General features: G+C 58.2%; 1 protein-coding gene across 2 annotated transcripts; it reads left to right on the plus strand.

Annotated features, from left to right (window-relative positions):
• The first annotated feature begins 335 nt into the window (after positions 1-335).
• Positions 336-21,236, plus strand: TFCP2 (transcription factor CP2). 2 transcript variants are annotated; one of them, XM_075075537.1, is made up of 15 exons: positions 336-771; positions 6,816-6,967; positions 7,568-7,644; positions 8,692-8,797; positions 9,009-9,115; positions 9,868-10,020; positions 12,354-12,464; positions 13,218-13,306; positions 13,813-13,891; positions 14,365-14,458; positions 15,113-15,203; positions 17,436-17,542; positions 18,837-18,979; positions 19,647-19,698; positions 19,832-21,236. In XM_075075537.1, the coding sequence occupies exons 1-15, from the start codon at positions 650-652 to the stop codon at positions 19,867-19,869; spliced, it is 1,521 nt and encodes a 506-aa protein (XP_074931638.1). In that variant the 5' UTR covers positions 336-649; the 3' UTR covers positions 19,870-21,236. The 2 variants fall into 2 exon arrangements, with proteins under 2 accessions (XP_074931638.1, XP_074931639.1); XM_075075538.1 differs by having other exon boundaries at positions 439-771; positions 13,813-13,861.
• The last annotated feature ends 1,425 nt before the right edge of the window (positions 21,237-22,661 follow it).

Genomic DNA, 22,661 nt, shown 5'->3' on the forward strand with positions numbered 1-22,661 from the left:
TGTCCCCGCGGGGGGCGGACCTTTGCGGGGGTGTAGGGCCTGGGGGTGCAGCCCCTCGGGGGGTTGTAGGGCCTGGGGGGGTCCCTGGGGGTGCAGTCCCTTTGGGGAGAGCAGTAGGGCTTGGGGTCCCCTGGGGGTGCAGCCCTTTTGGAGGGGTGTAGTGCCTGGGGGGGTTCCCACGGGTGTAGCCCCTCGGGGGGGGTGTAGGGCCTGGGGGTGCAACCCCGTGGGGGGGTCAGGAGGGCTCGGGGTCCCCTGGGGGTGCAGCCCCTTGGGAGGGGGGGCTCAGGGGTGTGGGGGCCCCTTGGGGGTCTCTGTAGGCTTTGAGGTGTTCAGGGTGGCCCTGTGGAAGGGGTTCCAAAGGGCGGGCGGTGGGTGGCTGTGGGTTGGGGGTTGAGCCCCATGCAGTGGGTCTCAGGGGGGTCCCCAAGTTAGCCATCTCAGGAGAGGGCCCCACAAGGGGCAGTGGGGGGCTCGGCACCCCCAGGAGAAGGGGGGAGTGCCGCTGAGCCCCCCTGGGGAGCGAGCTTACCTCTCCGCTGAGAGGGGTGACGCACCGGGGCGCCCGCCGAGGAGCCCCCCGCTGCCCTCCTCCACGGGGGACGCGGCCCCCTCGCCCGGGGCTCGCGCCCCGTGCCTGTGGGTGAGGATGGCCTGGGCTCTGAAGCTGCCGCTGGCGGACGAGGTGATCGAGTCCGGGCTGGTGCAGGACTTCGACGCCAGCCTGTCGGGTATCGGCCAGGAGCTGGGCGCTGGGGCCTACAGCATGAGGTAGGTGGGCAGCTCCGGCTGCTCCGGCCACCTTACAGGGTCCATCCCGCACCGGGGAGAGGGGCTGGCCGCCCCGGGGGGCTCGGGGTGGGCTGAGGAGCCCCAAAATGCACCTAAAGATGGGGGACGGTTCAGGAGGGAGCTGGGCGCTCGGCTCCGACACCGGGCCGTGGCCGCTTGAAGTCGGGATGGAGCCGCGGTTGCAAAGAGCCCGTCGGCCGCTGGGCAGCCGTTTCGGGGAGTGGATGCGCTCGAGGTCGTGGGGCTGAGCAGCCCCTGCGCCGCTCTCGGTCTTTGGCCTCCTGATGTCCTCAAAGTGCAGTTAAATCATCTCCCATGCTTCTCCTCCGCTGCTGGTTAGAAGAGCCTGTGGCTGGTTGCTTTGGTTTTATGCAGCATAACATAACAGCCCCAAGAGCAGCACTTTGCCTTAATCAACTGCCCTCCTGGAGGACCACCGGCATTTTTTTGGGGGGGGGAGACCAGCTCTGTCGTCCTGACTGAGCTAAACCAGGAGCACCGTTGAGGAGCAGGACCCGTGCAGGGTCAGATGCCCTGTCCATGAGTGCGATGGTCGGGATCGGGACCTTGTAGCGTTGGATGCTCAACCTATATTGCACGAGTACGTGGCCCGTGTTCCGGAGACTGGTCTCAGCTTGCTTCGCTGCTCTGCCCTCCCGACCCCGGCTCTGGCGTCCAGCCGCTCGGCCGAGCCTCCGTTTGAGACCCGGTAACACCTCGTATCTGGCTGCGTGGGTTCTAACGGGGACACGCAGCCTGCGGGTGAGGTGCTGGTGTGGACGGGGTCTGCCGAGCCGGACTGCGAGCGGCCCCGCGCTTCCCCGCTGCCATCCTCGATGAATTAGCTCCGTCGTGGGCCGGTGCGGGCGCAGCGAGTTCTGCGAGAGAGCTGCCTTGGTGTAATTTGAGGGGAGAGCTTTGCTAGTTCAAAAGTGACTTCTGTTCCACTCGTTTTCATCCTGGGATCCCCCTCGGCTGGGAGCGAGGAGGGAGGACGATGTGGATCCCTCCCTGCGGACCCGAGGCGGGAGCTGGGCAAAGAAAGGCCTGGACGTTGGGGCTGAGGTGAAGCCGTCCGGGAGGAGGATGCCAGAAGAGGACGCCTTCATGCGAGTCTGGGGCGTTCTGAGGGGGCTGCAATTGGAAACGGCAAAGTCAGAATTAAAAATGACCCGTTGGGTGATTGCTTACGGTACAACGGGCTGGAAAGCAGCTTCCCGCCCGCCGCCCCTTTGCAGGGGAAGTGGAGGAGCAGCTCTTCTCATCCAGCCTCCGTCTCTCCTTCCTTCCAGGGATGAGGAAAGCCAGTGCTTTCCCAAGGTTATCCCTGACCGCTGTTAGGATCTGTCACAGCCTTTGGGGTTTGTTTAACTGAAGTGCTTGGGGAAAAAACAGTCCCAAAGGTGTGTGAGCTCGGGGGGAGCTCAGGGGGGGTCACGTCCATCGCCTCTCCCGGCAATAGCGACGCTGAGTGCTGTGACCGGTGGCTTTTCGGAGGAGAGATTCCTCCTTCGTTACCTTTGATGGGGAGGGAGGGAATGAGTTTCCAGTTTAACATGTGCAGGGCAGGTCCAGCTTTGCTCTGGGAAGGTGGGTCATGAAGCTTTGAAGCTCCTTCTCCTCCCTTTCCCCGCTTTTTGGGTGAGGGGTCCTGTGCACAAACACTCCCCTCGCAGGGCGAGCAAAGGCGTCCTGGGTGATCTTGATGTATAGAGTTGCCTCCGTCAAGCTAAAACCCGTTGGCCGTGCATCAAAAGTTTTAATTGCGTGAGGAAACCTTCACTTAGCTCGCAGCCTCGAAGCGTTTACATCCTTTACCTGGCCCAGCCGGGCGCCGGTTTTCAGCGCCAGAGGTTCGAGCGGAGGTTTCCCGAGGCCGCGGCTCTGCGTGTCGCCGTGCCACGCACCGACCCGGCTGCAAAGCTTTTCCACGCCGGTATTACCGGTGCCAAAGGGGCTTTGAGCTGTGTGTCGGCGACGCGGTGGCTGCGCCGCTGCTCTGAGCCCGACCTGCTGCCGAGCTGCGCTCTGCGGGGCTCGCTCGGCCGTCTGAAACCCGACTCTCTTTTTCGGAGACTTTTCTTGACCTACGGCGCCCGTAAATAGAGCGTGTGCCCCCGTAGGTGAGCGCGCCGACCTTCCTGTCCTGACATCTGACATTTTCTCTCAGTGTCGCGGGAAGGGGGGGAAAGGTTTCAACAGGCACCTTGGATTTTGAGCGTGTTTGTGCCTTTTCTGTGCTTGCCTTGGCGGGGGTTTTCCTCTTTCATCCCTTCTCCCTATGGAAGAGGCACGTTACTACCTTGGGAGCGAGCGCTGGTAGGTGGCGGCGGGAGGTTGTCGCGTGGCTGGAAGCTGCTTCTCGTTTGAGTTGCACGGTGGGATTGTGCTTTGCATTTGCTGACGAACCTGAATTCTTGGTGTTACTGTTGTTCCCTGGAATTGGGTTTTTTAGGAGAGCAGAGGTGGCTGCAGAGGCGGCTTCAGAGGCGATAATCGGGCACTGGCTGACTACTTCCATCCGCAGAGTTTCTCTGTGATTATTCTTTTCCCCCTCTTCCAGGAGATTCCCTCCCTCCCCAGAGCCAGACGCCTTAAGTGAAGTGTCTTCCCCCAAAAGCATGTTCAGTTGTACAGTGAAATGTTTTTTTTTTAAAGGGAGGTGTGTCCCCAGGAGTTGCAGGAACTCGTCCAGGTGCCTTTGGAGTCGGCAGGACCACGCACGGGTTTGTCTAAAGAAAAGCCCGCTGATGGCTGCTCGGTTTGGCCGCACTGGGGCTGCTCGTGGGACGTCGGTACCTGAAGGACTCGCAGCTCCCCAAAACAACCGCTCTTGAACTTGGCGACTTGGTGGGAGACTAACAGGAGGCCAAATAACAAATTCACGGCCCTCTGTGCCGCCGTGAATCGCCTCGCAGGTCGTGGCTGCGGCGTTTTGCTGCATTTGCAGGTGGCTGAGGTTGTCCCTCACCCGGAGGCGCCGTGAAGACGCCAGGCCAGGAGCTGCCGAGCTTTCCCTTGCTGTTTTATAACCACGTCGTCTCTATAAATATTTCTCTTTTTTTATTGCACCCTGCGATGCGTAAAGCTGACCCTCTTCCCTGGGCCCTATAGCGGCGTGTGAGTGACCAGGGGTCCCAGCTGAGGGGCTCTCGGCAAAACCCGCGGCCGCTGCGATGGCGAAGGATCGTTCCCTGCAGGCAGGGGTGTCGTGGCAACGCTCTAGCGCTGGATTTGGGGAGTTTTGGCGGGGATGGCTCGGCCGCTCCTCTCGGCAGGCCTCCAAGCGGTGTTAGTGGCCGCGTGGAGCTTCCTGGAGCCCTGAGAAGCAGGTTGTGATATTGCAGCAGCCGGCTGTGCTGCGTGATGTGGATCCCGCATCGCGTGGGGGCTCCGCGCGAGCGAAAGCGGGGGCGATGGCAACGTGCCAGCGCTCCACGCGAGAGGTCGCAGTCGAGCTTTGCTCTTCCTCACCCAGGCTGTTTTTATGTGAGGCAAAGCAAAAGAAAGAGCAAAAACCGGGGTCTCCCGAGGCCGCGGAAGTGGGGCTGAAGCATTGCTGTGTCAAAGCCCGCGAGGAAAACAAGCGCTCGTGCGTGCAGGAGAAGCGCATCCTGCATTCCTCCGGCTGCCGGGTGAATTTGTGCAGGGTGTAGCCTTTAAATGAATTTTCCTGTCCATCTGGGCGCAGCAGGTTAGCGCTGGTATTCCCCGTCCTCGTGCCTTCTTACAGGACTCGGTAACATCCGTGCTTCGTCCTGCCTCGGCAGCCTGCTTGGGCGAGATGTCCTTCTGCGGGAGGAAACGCCGTTCCTCTGCTAGTGAGATGGAGCTGCAGGGAGGTTTATCCTCCGGGTCGTGTCGTTTGCCTAACTGTACGCACGCCTTGATGCCTCATCGGTGCTGAGACCGGGGCGTCTGCACGGCTCCGTAATGTCTGATAAGTTGGGATGTCGGCAGGGAAGGGCCCTCCTGCTCGGGTTTGGGCAGCAGCGGTGGGTGTTACTTGCACAGCGCTGGAAGAAGGGTGGATATTTGGCCTCTGGAGACCAAAGGGTTAAAGCCCTGTTAGGGTGGGAGCTGGTATTTGGCCAGATAAGTCCAGTTTTTCCTTGGGAAAGGTTTTTAATGTTCAACTAAAGGATAAAACAAGCTGATTTAACTCCTTCCTTACGCTTGCAGCCCAAAGCTGTAACAGGAGAGGCAGACGACCTGACTCTTCATCGGCGCTTAGCGCTTCACTCCTGCCCTTCGAAGGGACCTGAGCGGCTCTGCCCCGCGCCGCGTTTCACCTGGGGCGGTGGGATGGTGCTGGGTGGCCCTGGCAGCCGATCCTCGGCTCTGCGGTCGTGTCTGTGCTCAAACGCGTCTGCCCAGGCTCTGCTTTTCCTCTGGGCTCTGCTCCTGTGGGTGGGTGGGAGGATGTTCTGGTTTATGCACAACAGAGTAATTGCTCTTGGCCATTGTTCTGGCTCGAAACAACTGCTGGGAGTCCGCTTCTGAAACAATTTCTATTAAATACACATCCGTACGCTCTGGGGTATCGCTGATGGTTTTTAAAGTAACATTATTCAGCAAGTTCTTGTTGCCACGTGGCCTTTTTGAGTATGGAAGTGTCCGTGTTTGCAGGGGAGCAGAGGCAGCGAGCTTTTTGCGTAGTTGCAATGACCTGGAGACATCCTTCTCTTGGGAAACGTTGGTAGCACGGGGCTCGAACGCCCTGGCTTTTCCGAGCCAACGCCAAGAGCGGCGTGGCAGCATCCAGAGGATGAGCGCGAGCTCGTGCCAGCTGGAGCAGCTCTGTGCTGCTCCGTGGCATGGTGCGGAGCTCCCACATAACTCATCTCCTACAACTGGATAGCCAGGAGGGTGCTTGGCCTGCTGCAGGGTAATGGTTCGTGGTGAAGCCGTCCCGCTGGCTCCCCAGGGCGGTTCCTCCTGTCGTTAAACATAGGCTGGGCAGGAGCTGTGGTGGCTTTCGGTAAAAGCCCGACCCGTAAGGGAGAAACCAGGTGCCTGCGGTTGCCTCAGAAGCCCAGGTCTGGTTTCTCCCATGTCCCGTGGTGTGGGGACGCGCGGCGCGGGCTGTGCCGCCGGCGACATGCAGCGTCTTCTGACCTCCGCGGGCTTCCCAAGCTCTTGGTTTGGGTCAGGGCTGGCTGGTTGTGTGGTGGCACAAAGGGTTCTTGGGTCTGGGGGCTTGTCGATGGGTTTGGGGAAAGCTGGGGGGCGCCTCCTGCTGCCCTCGTGCCAGAAGGGCTCTTTCTGTGTTGGAGCCCGCAGGATTTGCTCCACCGAGACGCTCGTGTGTGTCGTGTGGTTACGGCTGCAGGAGGGAGGGTTTGGTGCTCTGACCGTGCGTCCCCCTGCTCCGATGTGCCCCGAGGTCTCTGCCTCCGCGCTGGCTGACACCCCTGTTTGCTGGGGGGCTTCTCTAAGCGCAGAGGAGGCGACGGTGAAAAAATTGGCGACCTTGACCTGAGCAAGGCTTCAGGTTCCTGCCAAGCCTCTCCTGGAGGGTAAAGGAGCTCCTGGCCGCTCTGCTTGGAGCAGGGGGAAGGGTATGGGGCTGCTTTGCTGGCGGAGGTGAGCGGGCTGGGACCACGAGGAAGAGGACGGGCGTTTCTCGGCGCGACACGGACGCCATCCTGCGTGCGTCTGTCTCTGCAGCAGCTCTGCGCTGATGCGCGAGTGGCGCAGGAGTCGTGCCGTCGGAGGAGCCGGGCTTCGGTCTGACACGCAAACTCTTGTCTCAGCTTTGAAGCAAGAAATGTGTGGGTTTTGGATGGACAGGGAGGCTAATTTGAGAAAAGCTTTAGCAAGAGCAGGTGTCAGGTCGTCTTCTCAGACTACTCAGTCTGCTTTAATGCTCCTTTGCAGTTCTGCAGAGAGATGTCAGGGTATGTGGGTTTTTTAACTAAAAAAAGCTCAGCGCTCTCCCTAGGAGGAGGAACCAAATACCAGATGCATCATTTCTCTGTAGCTGGAGCTGAAATGAATCTGTCTGACAAATCTCTTTGCAGCGACGTCCTTGCCCTCCCCATCTTCAAGCAGGAAGAATCGAGTTTGCCTCCTGAAAACGAGAACAAAATTCTGCCTTTCCAGTACGTGCTGTGTGCCGCCACGTCCCCCGCCGTCAAGCTCCACGACGAAACACTCACTTATCTCAACCAAGGTGAGAGAAGCCCCCTGCCCCCCGCGGGCTGTGCGCCCCTCGGGTAAACACCCTGCAAAATAAAACTCTGCCTTTGGGAATGGAAAGCACCTCAGTGGTAAACCCCAGGCTGCTCCATCTCTTTCGCCCTGCTGCCTGTCCTCTGGTTACGGCGGTGAATCGTGTGTAGGATTTAACCTAACTAAAATCTGTGCGCCGTAAGGTGGTTAACTGGTGTTAGCCGGGGTGCTCTGCGGCGGGTGCGTTTTACAGGTTCAAGGCGTACCCGCTGCTTTCAAGTAGAACTGGAAGATCAGGGTTGGCGACCGATGTCAGATGAAGCTTGTGTAATCCATTTTTCCCCTGTTCTTGGTCTTGGGTTAATAAGGGTAATTCCTGGAAAGTACTGCTGCAGGAAGGGGAGGATTTTCTGTTCCTGGAGGGGGGGTTAGAGCCGAGGCTCTAATGGCTCATGCTCATACGACGCCCCACTGAAACGTGATGAGAAGATCCAGTGGCACATCTAGTGTGGCAGAAGAGATGTCAAAACGCCAGAGGAGGGGTGGCGGCAAAGGTCCATCCCCGACTAACCGCGAGGTGCCCTGCTTGTCTTTCCCTCAGGGCAGTCCTATGAAATCCGGATGCTGGACAACAGGAAAATCGGGGAGCTGCCGGAGATAAATGGGAAACTGGTAAAGGTAAGCGGAGAGTGTGGGTGGCGGGTCCGGCTGGAGCCATCCCCTGCCGCAGGGAGCGGCGAGCGAGGTCTCGTCCTGTGTTCCTGCAGCGGCCTCTGACAGCGTGTGTGGGACAGCACTGGCTTGGCTGGCTGTTGTTTTCCCTTTCCCCTTCTCCCACCTCGTCACAGAATCACAGAATTGTTAAGGTTGAAAAAGACCTCTTGGATCATCAAGTTCAACCCCAACCCAACACCCCCAGGTCTCCTAAACCATGTCCCCAGGGGCCACAGCTGCACAATGTTTGAGCCCCCCCAGGGACGGTGACTCCCCCACCTCTCTGGGCAGCCTGTGCCAGGGCCTGACCCCTCTGGCAGGGAAGACATTTTCCCTCATCTCCAACCTAAACCTCCCCTGATGCAGCCTGAGGCCGTTTCCTCTCATCCTGTCACTGGTGACTTGGGAGCAGAGACCGACCCCCCCCTCACTCCAGCCCCTCTCGGGGGGTTGCAGAGAGCGAGAAGGGCTCCCCTCAGCCTGGAGCGTTGCCTGGGGTTGGTGTGACCCAAGGGCAGGACCCAGCACTTGGCCTTGTTAAACCTCACCCAGCTGAGCTTGGCCCATGGATCCAGCCTGTCCTGGTCCCTCTGCAGAGCCTTCCTGCCCTCGAGCAGATCGACACTCCCGCCCAGCTTGGTGTCATCTGCAAACGCCCTGAGGGCGCCCTCGATCCCCTCGCCCAGATCATTGGCGAAGCCATTAAACACGACTGGCCCCAGCACCGAGCCCTGGGGAACCCCGCTTGTCGAGACAGCCTGGCCGGTGGCGCCCAACCCGCCTCGTGGGCCCTGGGGTCAAGCCAAGAGGCAGTTGCTGGTCACTTACAGTTCGGGAAGGATAAGCTGCCACCTTCACGCTTCTGTCCCATGTGTCCTTCTGGGCTTTCTTTTCTTGGTTTGGCCTCCCCGCCAGCCTCCAGGCCCCTCTGTAACCGGGAGATGTCTCGTAGCTTGAAGGCTCTCAGGTTCCCTGGGGCAGCTCCAGGCACTGACTGTTTCTCCCCTCTAGAGCATATTCCGGGTGGTGTTTCATGACCGGCGGCTGCAGTACACGGAGCATCAGCAGCTGGAGGGCTGGCGGTGGAACAGGCCTGGGGACAGGATACTGGACATAGGTGAGTCCCTGTGGCAGCACCCAGGCTGGGGCTGGAGCAGGTGTGGGTGCCTGAAGCGCCTCCGGCCGGGCTCCCAGTCCCTTGACTTCAAGGGACAAAGTGCTGTCACGATTCTGCACTTTGGGAGACGTGGTTGGTTCTTCCGTATGTTCCCCGTGAATCTCTTCCTCCTACTGCAATCGCAGCGTGTTCCCCACATGTGCCCCTGCAGATATCCCAATGTCCGTGGGCATCATTGACCCTAGAGCAAACCCAACCCAGCTCAATACAGTGGAGTTTCTATGGGATCCTTCCAAGAGGACTTCGGTGTTTATCCAGGTAAAAGAGGAGAAGTGAGGAAACTCCTGTTGCAGGGGCCTAGGGGAAAAAAATAAAAGCTTTCCAAGGGGGAAAGAGATGCCTTTTTGGCTCAAAGCAGTGAAATAGCAGCCGGATGCTGCAGTGGTGGAAGGATGTCAGCTAAAATACACCCTACCTCCTGCCCTAAGCAACGCAAGGGAGCAGCGGTTCACGCACTAGCGAGGCACAGGCGCAGTTGACCACCAATAAGTTGTTTTACACATTTCTGCGGTCGTTTAGGTCCCGCTGCTTTTGTGATTCAGGTCTCCGCCTTGCTTAGAGGCTTTTGCGCATCTCACCAGCCTCTTGGAAGTCTGGCGCGCCCACCTAGAATCACAGGCTGCAGCGTGTGGAGGCTGGTGCAGCCGAACCCTCTGCCCTGCTGATCCGAACCCTCTGCCCTGCTGATCCGAACCCTCTGCCCTGCTGATCCGAACCCTCTGCCCTGCTGATCCGAACCCTCTGCCCTGCTGATCCGGGGCTTCCTTGTTAACGTTAAGAGGTTGCAAAACGTGCTTAAAGAATGTGGCTCCGCCTCGGCTGCGGCATCCCCTTAACTCCTTAATGCTGGGGGTCCTTGGCGCGGTCCCATCCCACCTCTGTATTTCGCCCTTCTCACCGGGCCGCCCTTCACGCGAGCGCTGTCCTGGCTCCCGCGAGGGGAATGGGAAGGCTGTGGTCAGTCAAACACGGCGGAATTACTAACCGCAGGACGCCTTGCCTTCCCCCAGGTCCACTGTATCAGCACGGAGTTCACCATGCGGAAGCATGGAGGCGAGAAGGGGGTACCCTTTCGGGTCCAGATAGACACGTTTAAGGAGAACGAGAACGGGGAGTACACGGAGCACCTGCACTCTGCCAGCTGCCAGATCAAGGTCTTCAAGGTACCTCGGCCCGTTGGTGTCCTTTCCCCGCTAGGAAACAAACTGGGAGTCGGTCCCAATTCACGCTGCAGCCCCAGTGAACGTCTCGGGTGCAGGACTGTGGCCAGGCTTGTCTGCGAAAGGGCCTCTCTTCCTGTGTTGCCGTTCTCTCCCTGGTTCCACTGTTGATCGAGTCTGGGTGCCAATGAGGCTACAGAACGAGTAGGCCAAGAGCAACGCACAGGGAGAACTTGAAACCTCCCACCTTTAATCTTGAGTCTTATCAGCCTGGGAGATCCTCCAAGGAGCTTCGGCATCTGTCTAAACTCCTCACTTTATTACCTGCATCTGAGGGTCCGTCTGCATCCAGCCTCTCCGGCGGCGCAGGCATCTGGTCCCTGTTGCAAGTTGTTTGCAGAAAAAGCCACGACCTGGCGGTGGCAGCCACGGCACCGCGATGGCGTGGGTGGCCGAGAAGGGGCGCGCGCGCAGCAGCGCCCAGGTGTTGTGCCGCGGGGGCAGCTGCGCAGGGAAGAAGCAGGGGCACGCTGTGCCCGTGCTGTCTGGTACGCTGAGGTTGCCTCCGCTACCCCATCGTCCCAGCAACGCCACGCGATATCTTTGCCGGGGCTTCTGTGTCCTCCTCCCTTCGGGGGGCGCTTGGCACGTGGCGGGGTCGGTCGCGTGGCCAGGGCGCCTGCGCCGCTTTGCGGTTGTGCGGTGAAGCTGCCGCGTGATATCGGGCAGCGTGTCCCGCTGCCGCTTGGCATCTTTCCCCTTCTCTCTCTTCTCTTTTGCCTGTTTGGGTTATAGCGTTTCAAGGCAGGGGTGTGATTTGTTAGGGTTTGTTTGAGCTCTGGCTGGTATCTCGATGCAAACAGTCTAAGCGGATGGCTGTGGAGTCGGGAAGGGACAAGGCTGGTCGCAAACAAGACCTGGAGGGTAGTGAGAGCGCAAGGTGCCTGCCACTGTGTTTCTAATGAGCTTCAGCTCTTCAGGCCAGGGGGTGGGGTGGGTGTTTTTTGGCTCTGTTGACCTTGAGCCGGGAAGAGCCAAAGCAGCGAAGCTGTGGCTTCAGGGTACGGTCACCCTGCAGAGGGGGATGGTCTCTGATGGTCTCAGCCTTCCCTCCCGCTCGGCTGATGCAGCCGCTCCCTGGGTTGGGGTGCTGCTTGGGCAGCAGGCTCAACGCTGGGTGCCGGTGTTGCCCTGTGCCTGTGCGAGACCCATTCGCCGTGGGGTGCCCTATGTCTCTGGGTTAATGTGATTGAGGCTCCTGCCCTGCTCTTCCTGTCTCCCCTCTGCCCCTCAAAAGCTGGGAGCATTTCGGTGCTTTCAAAACAGCTGCTGAGGGCGCCTTAGCCACGCTCGTCGGCGCCTGGAGCGCAGATCCCTCCTAGCTGCCAGAAGCAGCAGCGCTGACTGCGGAAAGATAAGAGCAACCATTAGACTGTCATGGCAGGAACTGGCTGGCCAAGCCACAGCCAAGCAGCTCTGCCTCGCCTCACTCGGAGCGTGGCGGTGCCACGTTCGGGTCTCGGTTTTGCTGTCCAGAGAAGAAATTTGGAGCGGGAAGGCTGTGGTACTGTATTTGCAGTCCTAAAGCGTCCCCGCCGGTGCCATGGATGCCGCTGATCCAGGCGGGAGGCGTCTGCATGTCGGCAGGCAGCTGTGTTGGCTCACCAAGGCCAAATTCCTTTCCCTTGGGAGTGCTGGCGGGGGAGCCAAGGCAGAGCCCGTGCACAGCCAAGTTTTAGGGGAAATTCTTTAGGCTTCTGCGCAGGAGAGCACCGGGATAGCTTTGGTGGTTATAATGGCGCTGTCTTACTTGCTGCTTTCCCCAGGGCTTTGAGCGTTTGATAAAGGCAGCAAGTAAAATCATCTTAATCTTGCATATGAGAAAGCGCACGGGTTTTCAAGGTCGTGGCAAAGGCAAGGACATAACTGAGCGCTCTCATGTCTGGTGCGGTTTGTGCCGCTGAAATGCCGCCTCTCGAAGCGGGTGGTGAGGGTGCAGAAAGCGCAGCTCAGATACTTGACACCAGAAACTGGCCTTTGTCCCCTTAGAGCCAACAAGTTTCTTCTGAAAAATATTTCACCTCCTTGTTCGGATGTTCCAGGCCCCGTTTTAGGGGCGTGGGTAGATGAGGATATTGGGGTTGTTACCAAAGTGATATTGTCACCGTAGTTAATTCTCTGTGCAGACAGTCCCAGCCGCTTCCTTTTCTCTCTGTAAAGCAACAAGCGGGTGAGTAGAAGGATGAGTTACTTTTTCTGGTCCTTGCATTTCTTGCACATCTCTCCAGCTGCTGCCCTGCCACACTGCTGCTCTAACAGGAGTATCTCCCTTCCAGCCCAAAGGAGCCGATCGGAAGCAGAAGACGGACAGGGAGAAGATGGAGAAGCGAACACCTCATGAGAAAGAGAAATACCAGCCCTCCTACGAAACTACGATACTCACAGAGGTGGGGTGCTCTTTCACGCAGCGACTGGTGTCATTGTTTTAACGAAACCCGTTAAAGAGTCAGTGTTCTGCTGTGAAACGTTGGGCCAGGTTGTTTATAGCTGCAAGACAAAAGCAAGACGAGTTTTATAGGCAAAGATGTTTCTCACTAGACCTGAAAAAGGGCTCTAGTGCCTGGAAACGTGATGGTTTTTCCCCACTGTAATAGATCGTCTAATAAAAGATTTTTACCTCTCCCTGCAAGCTTCGTTTTGCCTCTGTGGCAACTGCCCACCGAGGTCGTGAGCTGGCAGAAAAACCCTGTCGTTTCCTCTCTGCGCTAGTGGAAAGTGTTGGTCTATTAAAATTCAGTCGTCTGAAGGGTCGGTGCTGAACAGCCCAGGGGAGGGAGCCCTCGCCCTGCGCCAGGTGAATCTGGGGACGGTCGTCCGTGCCCGACTTGGGCCCGACCCGCAGCGCGGCTGGCGGGTGCCGTGCGTGTCAGCCCAGTGCCAGAGCGGCGGTTTAGATCCCAGCTCTCCCAGTGTTTCAATTTTGTGACTTTTCGCCTTTGGAGATTAAGAATCACTAAATCTGAGCTTTGTGACCAGCTGCAGTGAATTGCCGTGGCTTCTTTTAATCCCCTACTTCATTCTTGAATTCTGTTTCGGCAGCGGCCGCCGGTCAGCAAATAGCCGTTAACCCGTGCTGACCAGAGCAGATGCGCGCGCTCGTTCGCAGCGACGCCGTGACTCTTCTGGATTTTCCTTTCTAGTGTTCTCCCTGGCCGGAGATAACGTACGTCAATAACGCGCCATCCCCTGGCTTCAACAGCTCCCACAGCAGTTTTTCCATTGGCGAAGGGTAAGTCTGGAGGCGAGGCTGGCTGGCTACCGATTTCTGCCCTGCACGAGAGACTGGCGTGTCTGAGCTGGCAGCCGGCACAAGGAGGGGCCTGGTCCCGAGGTGTGCGGCGGGGTGAAGCAGCCCAAGAGGCTGTGCCAGTGGGGGAAAATCAAATCAAAGCCCATGACGCTGAGCGCTGTTTACCTCTTGTGGCCTCAGCAAAGCTCGGCTCTTGCCTGAGGAGCCCGTGTGCGTTCGAGCAGCGGTTCAGCTTCCAGCCCGCTTCGCTCTGCCTTTCCCCGTCGCGTTAATGCTCCAACGGAGGCCGTTTGCTCTTGCAAAGCGTCGCACTGCGGCGACGACGGTGTTGCCGTGGCCACGCAGCTGTCCGTCCCTGTGTTTCGGTGCTCTGGGCTGTGGGATTTGGAGGGTGGTGGTTGCTGCCTGCCGCAATCCCGCGCCGGAAGGGGAAGAGCGGCGCTGACCTCGTGTTCTGCTCTGTCTGGCTCTTCTCCCCAACCTAGCAATGGCTCTCCGAACCATCAGCCCGAGCCACCCCCTCCGATCGCAGATGTAAGTCACACCTCAGAGCTTATGCTTGTGGTAAGGATGGTGCACAGGTCAGAAAACGGGATTTGGGGACGGAGCGGGGGCGCGTTTGTGGGTGGCTGTAGCTTGCTGGGGAAGAGGCTGCCCTAGTTTAACGTCTGTGGGGAGTTATAACTTCTTCTTTACTCCAGTTGCAAAAAGAGGTGATGGGGTGAAAAACGTCCGCTACAGTGATGCGGAGCTGTGAGCAAGCTTTGTGTAGCTCGCTGTGACCTTCACTTACTGCCTTGATCTCCACTGTGCTTTCCCCTGTGCTTCCTTCCTCTTTCTCTGTCCTTCTGAAGCCTTTTTAAATCAAAACCCATCCGGGCTCCAGCCTTTCTTGCGCGTGTGCTGCCAGCCTGGCTCGCATGGGTCTCGATTTAAGACTGTGATTACAAACGCTGGCTGAGCTGACCTGTGCTCGTCCCTCAGTGGAAGCGCCTCCGCATCACCTCTGAGGCGATGACCCTTCTCCTCTGTTGCAGAACCTCTTGCCCACCAGCACGCCCCAGGAGGCCCAGCAGTGGCTGCACCGAAACCGCTTCTCCACTTTTTCTCGGCTTTTCAGAAACTTCTCAGGTAGGTTGCAACGTCGTCCCTACCCGCATCCGTGTCCCTCCTCTGTGCCAAGGCCGCCTCTTGCTCCTGAGGCCGTCTTCGTGTTACCGTTGGGAATATAAATGTTTTTAAAAATCTCATATTTTGTGTAACACAATAAAACGTGGCTCCCCGAAAGCCGTGTTCTTCGTTTCTCACCTCGCTCTCAACTGGCACAGCAGTGGGGGCTGGGGTGGTTTCCCTTCCGAGAGCTCGCAGCACCCTCTGGTCTTAAAACAAGCTGAGAAATGCTGCTCTGGGGGAAAGCACTGTGTGTAAAGAAACGCTTCGCATTTATTTTTCCTCTCCTTCCCTGGTGATACGGCCTCCCTTATCCAGGGTCAGCGAGGCGCCGGGCAGCCGCCTGTAAATGATAATGCGGGACAGAGGCTTGTACCGAAACACGCTCTTGCAAAACCAGTCTGGAAAGAAAATCTTGCGAGCGTCCTTCTGGGGGAAGCAGGGGGAGGTCGTTAGCGAGAAGGCAGAAGCAGTTTGGGAATGGGGTTAGCTTTGCGAGCGGGAGGAGGGGGAGCTGGCACAGCGGTGGTGCCTGGAGCCCCCCCACTCCCCCCATCCTGGACGTTTTGGGCTGGATTGTGTGACTTTTTCTCCTTTTGATTTTTAAAACTGTAGGTGCAGACTTACTGAAGCTGACCAGAGAAGATGTTATCCAGATCTGCGGCCCTGCGGATGGCATCAGGCTCTTCAACGCGTTGAAAGGACGGTATGTTGTTTGCTTAAAAGCTGACTGTAGGCGGTAGGTAAATTGTATTTGTTTTAGCTCGATTGCTTGGCTCTTGCTATGGGAGAGAAAAGAGTTTCATTAACCTTCCTGAACCTCTTTCAGTCAAATTTGATAACTTAGCCAGCACGGTAACCGCTCCAGAGACAATCTGGGGAAGAAAATCCATGTGGGAGAGAAGTGTTAGAAGCGACCTTACTCTTTGAGAGTCAGAGAACGAAGCCACAAGCCAGAAAGTCCCACCGATACTCTGCTTGTTTCCTCCGTCCTCTGAACCGCCTCTCAGCGGAATTACCTTCCCAGAAAGGGAATAGTCCTTTGCCCCTTTCCCTGAGGAAGCAGGGACTGGTGTTTTACTGACCTCCTGTCTGAGCTGGAGCGTTTCAGAAGGCGCCGCTGCAGCCGGAGGGGCACAGGGTGGGCAGCGTCCTGCGGGGAGGGTCCGGGGAGGCATCAGTGCGGGTCTCCGATAACGCACGGGTGGGAGCGATCTGGGGGTTAATGTACTGCCTCCGATAGCGGGCAAACGGGGTCGCGCTGTGCTGGGGAGAAGGGCGCGAAGGACAGGAGATGCTGCTGGCTTTTCACAGAATCACGGAATCCCAGGTGGGAAGGGACCTCAGGGATCATCTAGTCCAACCTCTCTAGGAAGAGCACAGGCTAGACAAGATGGCCCAGCACCCTGTCCAGACAACTCTTGAAGGTGCCCAACGTGGCCGAGTCAGCCACTTCCCTGGGGAGGTTATTCCAATGGTGACTGTCCTCACTGTGAAACACTTCCCTCTTGTGTCCAGTCGGCATCTCCCCAAGGGCAACTTGTGTCCATCCCCCTTGTCCTCTCCGTGGGACTCCGTGTAAAAAGGGAGTCTCCATCTTCTCTGTAGCTACCCCTTAAGTGCTGGTACGTGGGGATGAGATCCCCTCTGAGCCTCCTTTTCCCAAGGCTGAACAAACCCAGCTCTCCCAGCCCATCCTTGTATGGCAGCTGCCCAGTCCTGTGATCATCCTGGCGGCCCTTCTCTGGGCCCCTTCCAGCCTGGCCACATCCTTTTTGTACAGCGGGGACCAGAACTGTACACAGTGCTCCAGGTGTGGCCTGACCAGCGCTGAGTAGAGCGGGATGATGACTTCTTTCTCTCTGCTGGCGATGCCCTTTTTGATGCAGCCCAGCATCCCGTTGGCCTTCTTGGCCGCAGCAGCCACTGTTCCCTCATGTTGAGGTTCCCGTCCACCAGGACCCCCAGGTCCCTTCCCACAGAGCTGCTCTCCAGCCAGGTGGATCCCAGCCTTTGCTGCACTCCTGGATTATGTTTTCCCAGGTGCATGATCTTACACTCCTCCTTGTTGAACTTCATAAGGTTCCTGCTGGCCCACTCTTCCAGCCTACCCAGGTCTCCCTGCAGAGCAGCTCTCCCTTCTGGAGTGTCTACTTCCCCACTCAACTTGGTGTCACCTGCAAATGTCATCAGGCTACACTGGATCCCGTTATCCAGATCACTCAGGAAGATATTGAACAACATTGGGCCCAATATCAATCCCTGGGGGACCCCACTAGTGGCAGGGTGCCACTTGGAAAAGGAGCTATTTACCACCACCCTTTGGGTGCGGCCTCTCAGCCAGGTCCCCACCCACTGCACAGACCCCTTGTCTGGGCCTTAACGCTTTAATTTCTCCCGGAGGAGACTGTGGGGGACCGTATCAAACGCCTTGGAGAAGTCCAGGCAGACAATGTCCACTGCCCGCCCCATGTCAACCAGGCAAGTCACTGTGTCATAGAAGGCCACCAGGTTTGTCAAGCACGATCTGCCTTTAGCAAAGCCATGTTGGCTTTTCCCAATCACGTGCTTCATTTGGCTTGTGACGGCCCTCAAGTCAACTGCAGAATGAGACTCTGAAGGGGAAGGAGCCTGTGTGGTACCAGCAGAGCTCAGTCTGAACCATGACTGCTCTGTCCTTGGGAGTGAACCGTCCGATTTAGCTGCTCGGTAGCCAGCTGGCACCGTGTCCCCATGCTGGCTTCGTCCCTTCTCGCAAAAACCTTTGTTGCATCAGCAAGGAGGGGACAGCCACGATGGTTTTTGCTTTGAGATGAGTTTGTCGATCTCCTCTTTTCCTTTTGAGGATAGAGGGGAGGGAAAAGCGCTGGTGAAGTGTCGGGGCCTGGACGTGTCCTTGAGCAAGTCCGATGGCGTTCACTCGCTGCTCTGTCCGCAGGATGGTGCGGCCCAGACTGACCATCTACGTGTGTCAGGAGTCCCAGCAGCTGAGGGACCTCCAGCAGAAACACGAGGACGGCGACACAGTAACCAGTACTTTTTTTGGTAAGGGCTTCAAAGCCCGGCTGGGGGCACACGGGCTTGGGTTGCCGCTGACAGGGCGAGAGGGAAAATCACAGCCGGGGGGTTCAGCAAACAGAAATGGGGTGGGGGCCGTTTCCAGCCCTGCCGCTGCTGCCCACGGGCGCTCAGCACCAGTTGCCTCTGAGACCCTCATCCCCACGCCGCTGCCCTGTGGGTTTTGGGCTGGCGAAAGGCCCCTCTCGCAGCCACTCGTGTTACCGGAGCCCGCGCAGCAGCTCGGAGAGGGTCTGTGGCTTTCATTTTCAGCTGCTGCGCCTCGTGTCGGCTGCTGTCGTTCTTACCTCTTTGCTGCCAGGAGGCAGCGAGCTCGCGGGCGAGCTCACCTGCGACCTCACCCAGGCTCGTACGCAGGCCGGGGGGGTCCTGCACGCCCCCCTTCGCCAAGGGTGCCAGAAGATGGCGGTGAACCCTTTTCCCTGCCCTGGTCCTACCCGGCTGGTTTTTCTCCTTGCCCACCAAATGGGTGGCTGCAGGATCCGCCGGCATGTTGCCTGCTCTGAGCTGACAAATGATAGCTGCTGTGAGAATCCAGCATTGCCCAGACAACAATGAGTGACCTACATTTGTGGAGCAGCCAGGCGCCGGTTTATCCACCTCCGTGACTGGAGCGGCAAGCGCAAAAGCAAACAGCTCCTCCTTTCCTTGCCCTGATCCGATTCGGATCCTCTCGCTTCCCCCCAGGACCTGCCTCGTGGGAGTGGAGGAACAAGGGGGGGCTCTGGGGAGGTGCTGGGGCGGTGTTTCCATCCTGCTGGGATTGAAAACCACCAGGAATGGTACACAACGCCGCTCGGCAGATGCTAGTCGAAACAGAAGCTTTTTGGGGCAAGGACTGCATAAGTAAATAGAGAGCAAACGCTGCAGGACGTTGATGACAGCCGAGTTACTGCGGCGCCGATGCTTCTGTAGCTCAGGGCACGCCGCAGCGGCGTAGCAAGAGCAGGCACCGGAGACGCGCTGCAGTCGCGTGTAGGTTTAGCAGTTTGAGCTTGAAAAGACGACAGCCGCACGAGTCGGGCGCGGCAGGGCGGGTGTTTAACCTGCTGGAAAGCAACTCTCGGTAGGTGAGCCGCGTGCGGTCCCTCCCCAGCGGAGCTGTGACGCTCCCGGGCAGAGCGCGGCCTGTTTGCGGCGCTCCTGGAAGCACCCGCTCCCTGGGTCGGCGGTGTGGCGGTGGCTGAAGCGTCTCTGCACCCACGGTGTAGATGTCGAGGCTGCGCTGGGCGCCGAGCTGTAACAGCGCCTCTCCTCGCAGTGTACCATGCGATTTATCTGGAGGAGCTGACAGCGGTGGAGCTGACAGAAAAGCTGGCCCAGCTCTTCAGCATCTCTTCCCAACAGATCAGCCAGATTTACAAGCAGGGTCCGACGGGGATACACGTGCTGATCAGCGATGAGGTAACAGCCCCTGGGTGCTCCTTATTTTCAATCTCTTGCGCTGGGTTGCTTCAGCTGGTTCGTGTCTGTGCTCTGAGCTCCGCTGTGGGGGTTGCGCGGGACCCCGGGGAACGGGTTCCCCGGGCAGGTCTTGAGGAAGGGCCCCGCTCGGTCGCCTCCGGTTTCCAAAGGGTTGGAGCTAATCGCTGAAGCCTGCAGAGCCAAGGATGTTGGTGCCTGGGATCGCTGCCCTGCTGCTGGGATGCCTCACAAACCCGTGAGGTTTACCAGGCGTGGATGGCTCTCCCTGAGGTAGTCCAGCCTGCCTGCACACCCTCCTTCGTGCCTGGCTGCCTCTAGCTTTGCTGTAAAAACAGGGAGGGGAGTGGCTGCAGGAGGACTTCGCTTTCAGACCTGCATCCCAGAATCCGATGGTTTCTCTCTCAGCTGGCTGGTTTGGACCTCCGGTTCTGGAGAGCTGGAGGAAGGAATAAATATTTATGGCTGGTGCCTTTCCTACCTCACAGAGCACTAAGCTCCTGCCTGAGCAGCTTCTAGACCTTTCAGTATTCGAAATCTATGCCCGCTGCCGAATGGCAGAAGGCAAAGCCTTTGCTCAGGGCTGTGAAGCGCTTCGGCCGTGTTTAAACGCAGCCTCAGACTAAGCTGCTTTTGTGGCTTCTTTCAGATGATACAGAACTTCCAAGACGAATCCTGTTTCGTTCTGGACACCATGAAAGGTGCGTTAACGCCCGGGCTCCGTCTTGTATTTCCCTTCCGTACTTCTTGGGGAGCTCTTGTGTCGGATCTGCTCAAAACCCAGCGGATTCCTTTGCTGTTGCGGGCGGCTGACGAGCTTTGCTTCTTTTGCAGCTGAAACCAATGATAGCTACCACATCATCTTAAAATAGGAGGGGACGGCGTGCGGAACACCCGCGATCCTCTCGTCGCGCACGAAGGCCCTTCACTTCCAGCACAAGGACACGAGCAGAGATCTGCAAACTCCTGGGCACCCCCTGGAAAGACCCCAAGCTGTTGGTTACTCGGGTTTCTTTCTCGCGGGGCACCTCCTTGCTCTGACGGCATCTAAACAGCCCTTGATGGTAACGTGCTGCTTAATCGCTGGAGCTCCGAGGCTTGAAGTCACCGGGTCTAGCATAGCTCTCGGTAGAAACTTGCCATTGGGACCCAAGACCTGCGTGAGGGCGTTTTCGGTGGCGGGCGTGCTCTGCTTTTTGAGAGGCTCCTGTGACGCTCGCAGACTGGCAAGAGAACGTGAATTAAACCGGCCCAACAAAGCCAACCGGCCCTCGGGCACGTGCTGAGCTGAGCAGGTCTCAAATACGCTACGTACTGTGCTGATGGAGTGGTAGGCTAGGGCCGGGAGGGGTTTTCTTAAAAAGATTTTTGTTAAGCTTTCATTTAATATTACAACGCATCTGTTAGACAAAGGTGGTGACTTTGTTTCTCTCCACCTACCCTGAAAGCGGCGTTGGCTCTGTGTGTGTGCGGGTGTGGCTGTGGTGCCGTCCCTCCCCCCTCCCTGCGAGCGCGAGGTCGTCAGGAACTTTATTATACAGATTTAGTTGTATAAAGCTGGAGCAACACGTGGAGTGAAGCAGAGCTGGATAAAGAAATAGCTAACTAGCATGGTCTGTGGGATTCTTTTCTGCATGTTTTAGGGAAGAAAAAAAAGATTTAGCTATCTCTGCTGAAAATGTTGAGTGATGTCTGCCTGCTGCCTCCTCTCCTGCCCCTGCATCGCCCCGCCCAGCCTCCGTAGCTGCCCCAGCGCCGGTGTTAGACCTGTGTGCACCGAGGAGGAGGTGGACGGCAAGTTCAAAGGGTTTTTGAAAGCCCTCGGACTTGATGGTGACAAAAGCGCTTCTGTGCAGGTATCCAAGACAGCAGTGAAGTCTCTGAGGCGAAGGATCTGCCCTGCCCTGCAGGTGGTAGATCCTATTCCCTGTCCATAAGATCCCCCGGTACAGATGCCCGGGGTAACGCCTGCCTCGAAGCATCAGCACTACCCAAGGGTGTTTTGAGCCAAAAAAATAGGGGAAAAATTACAGTGTAAAGCAGGGCTCTTGTTTTTAAATAAGGCTGCGACAAGCTCCAGCCCCAGGCAGGTGCTGAGGTCCTGGCTCAGGCTGGGGAGGGCCCGGGGCGGGAGTGAAGGCACCAGCGGATGCGACAATCGCGACAGCCACATCCCTGCTGCTAAAATACCGGCTGCTCTTCTGTGTTTGTAAGCCATAAACGATTCTCTTCCCACCTTTCTCGGCCCCTGTCTTCTTCTTGGCGACGCAATCGAGATAGGTAGCACAAATCAGAGCAGGTTCAATCAAACCAAGCTCCTGAGGCCGCTGCTTGTGTCTCCGGCCTGGTGCGAAGGGCCCAGTAGCGTCCCCATCGCCTTCCGTCGCGTTACGCTGCTCAGTGCACGCTCGCTCCGGTGCCGGAGGCAGGATGTAGGTCGGCAGCCCCCCAAAACCATTGCTCAGGGCTGCGGCAGCTCCCCCTCGCCCCCGAAATTGCCTCTCAGCTGCATCCAGGGCTTGGGTAGCGTCAGGGTTGGCGAGGAACCGGAGGAGCCAGAGGCTGATCCTGGGAATGGCTCCGAGACAGCTCGCTTCCCTACCCCTGTGGCAGGGATGTGAGCACGCCCTGAACCTCTGTGGGTCCTGCCCTGAGCTGCCAAAGCCTCATAAATCAGTCAAGATGCCAAGAAAAGGCATTAAAAAAAATTGAATGATTTTGCTCGCTTCTCGCTGTGACTGCTGGGGAGCGGCTGGGCTGCGAGCTCCGCAGCCGGAGGTGCTCGTCTTCAGCCTTTTTGTCCGTGTTTTGGTACCTCCGGGGACTGGGAAGATGCATATTTTAATGCTGGGTTTTTTTCCACTGGTACACAAGGAGCGCGACGGACCCTGGACGGTAGCGATGCGGGCTCGGCGAACTTGTGGCGGTGTTGCTGGGTGCCCGTGGCTCATTTTAATCCGTCGGACGAGGAAAATGCCGGCACAGTGATTTGTCGGATGTGGTGGTTCCAGAAGGAGAACGAAAGACCCAAGATGGTCGGGATGGCAACGGGCCAGTCCTTCCTCCGGCCCCGGTGGCAACACGGGGGGGAGACGAAGGGGTCAGTGTGGGGGGAGCGAAGAGGGTTTTTAATCCTATAACTTGACCTGCTCGTTAGTTAATTACTCAGCTAATCCGTAATGCGGGGGGAAGCGCTGCGGCCGCTCGCGGAGCCTCTCCTGGGGAGGAGCATGTTGGGGGGCAGCCAGGGTGAGTGTGGGGTCTCACGAAGTGGGGGGACCTCCACAGGGCTGCTGAGGTGAGGGTAATGGGGTCTCACAAAGCCGGGGACCCCCGTGGGCCTGCTGGGGTCTCAAAAAAGCGGTGGGACCCTGAGGTGGGTGGAGGGGGTCTCACAAAGCAGGCGGGACCCCCTGGAGAGGCTCTCTCTCCTTGGGGCCCCCTTCACCCTTGCGAGGGAAGCCGGGGGCGGCATGGGGAGCTGGCGGCCTTTGGGGGGTGTCAGCTGGCTGCCCCCAGGCCAGGAGGGCTGAGGCCAGGCCGTGACGCCCTGGCTGCAGCTGCTCCGCAGGTGCTAAAATAAGGCACTTTTGGCCTTTTCCTGCAGTTTCCACGCCTGATAATCCCATGTCTAGACCCCTCTGCTGGGTGCATTTCCCACCCC

The sequence above is a fragment of the Phalacrocorax aristotelis genome, chromosome 26, assembly GCF_949628215.1.
Source record: "Phalacrocorax aristotelis chromosome 26, bGulAri2.1, whole genome shotgun sequence".
Classification (NCBI taxonomy): Eukaryota; Metazoa; Chordata; class Aves; order Suliformes; family Phalacrocoracidae; genus Phalacrocorax; species Phalacrocorax aristotelis.